This window comes from Fistularia commersonii, chromosome 25 (genome assembly GCF_037954325.1).
Source record: "Fistularia commersonii isolate RoL2024-O1a breed Wild chromosome 25, RoL_Fcom_v1.0, whole genome shotgun sequence".
NCBI lineage: Eukaryota > Metazoa > Chordata > Actinopteri > Syngnathiformes > Fistulariidae > Fistularia > Fistularia commersonii.
This window is the reverse complement of record NC_141308.1, coordinates 3,769,751-3,774,714: the sequence shown is the minus strand read 5'-3', so window position 1 is coordinate 3,774,714 and position 4,964 is coordinate 3,769,751. Positions and strand designations below refer to the sequence as shown.

General features: G+C 39.4%; 1 protein-coding gene across 5 annotated transcripts in view; it reads right to left on the bottom strand.

Annotated features, from left to right (window-relative positions):
• The window catches only part of LOC147218871 (5'-AMP-activated protein kinase subunit gamma-1-like), a 32,833-nt gene that overhangs the window by 6,362 nt on the left and 21,507 nt on the right, over window positions 1-4,964 (bottom strand). For 2 of the 5 annotated variants that reach the window (XM_086171871.1, XM_086171873.1), the window contains 4 exons: window positions 4,663-4,828; window positions 4,535-4,572; window positions 4,290-4,436; window positions 3,312-3,405 (listed from right to left, as the gene is read on the bottom strand). In XM_086171871.1, coding sequence (XP_086027997.1) covers window positions 3,312-3,405; window positions 4,290-4,436; window positions 4,535-4,572; window positions 4,663-4,828 — 445 coding nt within the window. Of the gene's footprint in view, window positions 1-3,218; window positions 3,406-4,289; window positions 4,437-4,534; window positions 4,593-4,662; window positions 4,829-4,964 lie in introns of those variants that run through there. The other 3 variants (XR_015108665.1, XR_015108664.1, XR_015108666.1) reach the window with 3 other exon arrangements.

Here is a 4,964-nt window from a genome sequence, read left to right as displayed (position 1 = left end):
CTGGAGGGGGATATGATGGAAAAGCTGGATATATCAGGAGGATATGGATAAATGTTTGCAGCTTTTAAGCTATTAAGTACATTTATGAAACCACAAGAATATTCCACATCAGGACTGGCCTCCGTTTCCACATGTTTTCATCTGTTTTACATTTGTACATGTTCACTTTGTAATCAAGCAGACTTCATTACTGTTTTTGTGCAGAGGTTCATGTGAAATTCTGAATAAGTATAAACCATTAAAGAAATAATGGGTTAAAAGTATAATTACACTCGTAAATTAGCAGGTATAACAGCACTTTAAAAAGGAACCAAAACTGAAAAGTCACAGTTAAGAGTTACCACTAAAATATGCAAAGGCATTAATAAGCCATACATCATATGCAGTCTCTGCCTGGGACATGCAGTCTTTTAGTGGACAGTCAAAACTAGCCTAAACAGAATCAATCAACTCTTTGCTAACAAAACATGAAAATTATTAATCTCCTGCTCTCCCACTTTTCTCCATTAACTCCAAGTTAACATACATATGCAATGAATTGGATTTGAGGATCAGCACAGACCTAAATCTTGACTCAATATTAATGGTTCCTTTCTCCATGTTTTTAAAACGACTCTCTAGCAGCAAGTTTGAGCCGCATTGACACGCCAGTAAACTCTATCACGTGACCACCAAGGTATGAACTGTTTGTGTGCTATGTGTGTAGATGGAAGTGTGGAATTTGGCAGCAGCAAGTCAAGACCCACAAACTTATATATATGTGACCATCGGAGTTTGACTTTTTTTTTGTCAGAAGAGTGTTTTGAGATAGGAATAAAAAGCATTTCTGCCTGTATGGAGATTTTAAAACAATAGTAACTGATTGGGAGTTTCAAAAAGCTTCTAAAGTTCTGTGAGAGAGTAAAGGCCAATGAGTGGAATATACAGTAAGGCCCAGAAATATTTGGACAGTGACACAAGTTTTGTTATTTTAGCAGATTACGAAAACATATTCAGGATACAGTTCTATAATCAATATGGGCTTAAATGGCAGACTCAGCTATAATTTGAGAGTATTCATATCCAAATTGGAGCAAGGGTTTAGGAATTACAACTCTTTAATATGTAGCCGCCCCTTTTTCAAGGGACCAAAAGTAACTGGACATGTGACTCAGAAGGCTGCGAAAAAAAAAAAAAAAATTACAAGGGTGCATGGGCTCTTCCCTTGGTAACCTGTCATCAATGAAGCTGTTACAAAGTCTGGAGTTGATACCAGGTGTGGTGTTTGCATTTGGAAGCTGTTGCTGTGAACACACAACATGTGGTCAAAGGAGCTCTCAATGGAGGTGAAACAGACCATCCTGAGGCTGAAATAAAAGGAAATCCATCAGAGATAGCAGAAATGTTAGGAGTGGCCAAATCAACAGTTTGGTACATTCTGAGAAAAAGAGTGCTCTGCTGAGCTTGGGAACTCAAAAAGGCCTTGATGTCCACAGAAGACAACAGTTGTGGATGATCACAGAATCCTTTCCATGGGGAAGAAAACCCCCTTCAAAGCATCCACTCAAGTGAAGAACACTCTCCAGGAAGTAGGTGTATCAGTATCTAAGTTTACCGTAAATAAAATACTTCATGAGAGTAAATACAAAGGATTCACCACAAGGTGCAAACCATTAATCAGCTTCAAAAACAGAAAGGCCAGAATTGACTTTGCCCAAAAAAAAACAAACACCTGAAGGAACCAGCCCAGTTCTGGAACAGCATTCTTTGGACAGATGAGACTAAGGTCAACCTGTATCAGAATGATGACAAGAGGAAAGTTTGGAGACAAATTGGAACAGCTCACGATCCAAAGCACACCACATCTTTTGTAACACATGGTAGAGGCAGTGTGATGGCAAGGGCATGAATGCTTCCAATTAGTACTGGGTTACTTGTGTTTATTGATGATGTGACAAAAGACAGAAGCAACAGGATGAATTCTGAAGTGTATTGGGATATACTTTCTAATCAGATTCAGACAAATGCAGCAAAGTTGATTGGACAGTGATGGACAATGATCTCAAACCATACTGTAAAAGCAATCCAGGAGTTTTTTTAAAGCAAAGAAGTGGAATATTCTGCAAAGGCCGAATCAATACCCAGATCTCAACCCAATCGAGCATGCGTTTGACTAGCTCAAGACGAAATTTAAGGCAGAAAGACCCACAAAAAGCAACAACTGAAGACAGCTGCATTAAAGGCCTGGCAAAGCATCACAAAGGAGGAAATCCAGTGTTTGGTGATGCCCATGGGTTCCAGACTGCAAAGGATTCTCAACAGAATATTGAAAAGTAAAATTTTACTTCGGGTTATGTTCATTTGTCCAATTACTTTTGAGCCCCTGAGATGAGAAGCGTTTGTATAAAAATAGCAACAATTCCTACACATTTAATTGTATTTTTGTTCATCCCCTTGAATTAAACCTTATAGTCTGCACTTCAGTTCTGTTGTAGTGGTTTCATTTCAAATCCAATGTGGTGGCATGCAGAGCCCAAATCATGACGGTCGTGTCACTGTCCAGATATTTCTGGTCCTAACTGTGTCTAAATTTATATATAAAAAAAGACATATTGAGATATTTCCATTTCTATACATACATGCAATGTGCCCTCTCACTCTCATTCATCAAACCCATGAAGGGAAACACATCAGATGCCCAACAGAAAGCTCTGTTCATGCTTTGTTTGTCAAAAATACTTTCCAATTTCAAACTACATGTTAGACAAAGAAGATGCTGGATAAAAACATTTTCCGCCACCTTAGCAATACGATCATCAAATGCCTTATTAAACAGACATTTCCTATTACTTCCTGGTTCGATTCTCAGCTCCTCCTGGTGTGTCAAAGTGTTGTTGAGCAAGACACTGAACCCCTAACTGCTCCCCTGGCGCTGGTAGGTGGCAGCCTACTTACTGCTCAAGGTTCATCCATGATGGGTTATTAGCAGAGAATGAATTTCCCCACATAGAATTAATAAAGGATAGATTAACCCTCTAAATTTTGGCAAAACCATTACATCCTGTACAATGAAAAACAGCTACTGATCATATTGTCAGTCATTTTTTAAAAATGCACTAGCAGCCAAAATTCATGTTAGGAAAAAAAAATGTTTGGCCCGTCAAAGTCTGCAGGGTGCCATGCCTCCATATAGCCAGCTGCAGGCACAGGCTAGCTCAGAGCATCTGTATACTTCCTACCTGGAACAAGTTTAGAGGGTGGGGTTGGGTGGGGAGAGAGCAGAGGGTCCAGGACAGAGAGGAGGGGAGGCTAGCCATGCTGAGCGTCGATACCTGCTGGGCTGAGGACCAGAGCCTGGAGGATGTCTGACAGTGAGACGATGCCTTCGATGCTGGAGCGTTCATCCACCACAACCAGCCTGTGCACCTGGTCAAAGTACAGGGATCATTTACATTCACTTATAATAGATCAAGCCAGAGCTTTTCAAAGAGCTAGGTAAACATCCTTCAGAGTCTTCAAACAGTGTCAAAGGACGCTAACTGAAAATATAATGCAATAACCCAGAAGACCTGATACAGGACACAGAAACACATAAAATCATCTACATTCTGTTGGGATATTTGCTCGATTTCAACTTTTTTGTCCCCATTCTTAATCAACATTTGGGATAAAGCCTAAGCTCTCAGACAGTTTTTAAATCAAATTCTTCCATATCATACAGAGCCTGAGAAACTAAGGCTTTGGTGAATACTGAAAATGACATGTTTTTCATTATGGCCCAGGATTTGAGTCGGTTTTCAAAAAATGCTTACATTTTAGTATGCTATTTTATATGGGGCCTCAAGGCTTGAAACTAAGCATGTAAACTGTGATTCATAAAAACAAACAAAAATAAAAACAATGAGCATTTACTTTTGGAAATGAGCTAAAAGGATTATTACTTTTTTTATTGTATCCAGAGACCCCAAACCTGTCTGAGGACACACTCATGAATTTCTTCAATAACGGTCAACAATTCAGCTATCACTGTCAAAAAGGACTAAAGAAAAGAGAATAATGTGTGATCTGAGAATGTATATTTTTTTTCCTTGTACAAGTAAATCAGAATTAGTGAAGGATCATCTAAAGGAAAGCTGTTTGTTAAATGAAAAGGTTATAATCAATAGAATGACAACTAATTGTTAAAAGTCCTGTGTGCACTTCATGGGATGGGCCTTATTCCAATTCATCTGAAGCAGTCCCTAAAACATTCTGATTTTGGAAACCTCGAAAATAAATTTGTAATATGGCAAAAATTGAACTAATCTCACTTCAGCTTTGACTATTCTCTCCACAATGGTCTCCATTGTCTCCATTTTATGGCACTTCATGACTCCTTCAAAGTACTGAGAGCGGTGCTTCAGAGCCTGGGTCACTGTAATATCCAGATTGTTGTAGGTCTTCTCTGCAGCCAAGTTCTAAACACAGCCAAAAAAAAAGGGACGTTAGGCAGGAGCCTGGAAATCACATAGCGGTTTGTAGAACTCTATAGAAAACGGGAGATATATCTACTCACAATCACATCAAACTTGGAGTAAATATCAACTACTTTGCCTGTAAGAGATCACAAAGAGCTGCGGAAAGTAAGTCGATCAGCTAGATTACTAAAAATGATCTCTTCGATAGCAAAATTTATAATCTTACCTGACTCATCCACCACAGGCAAGGCAGATACTCTTCTTTCCACAAAGATGTTGAGCGCTTTGATGATGGGTGTGTCTGGGTGGATGAAAGCGATGTCATGGTATGTCCCGATACCCAACTCCCCGAGAGTCTGCTTCATGAAAGCTGGCTTTGGCATTTCACACATCTGAACAAAAAGTGCATCAACCACCACCAGGGGGTAGTAAGTGAAAATGTGGATTAAAAGAAGTTGGACACATTTTGAGTTCTCTTCACGCGTTAACAAAATCACCAGTCAGCGAGGCTCATTCAGTAACAGGTTG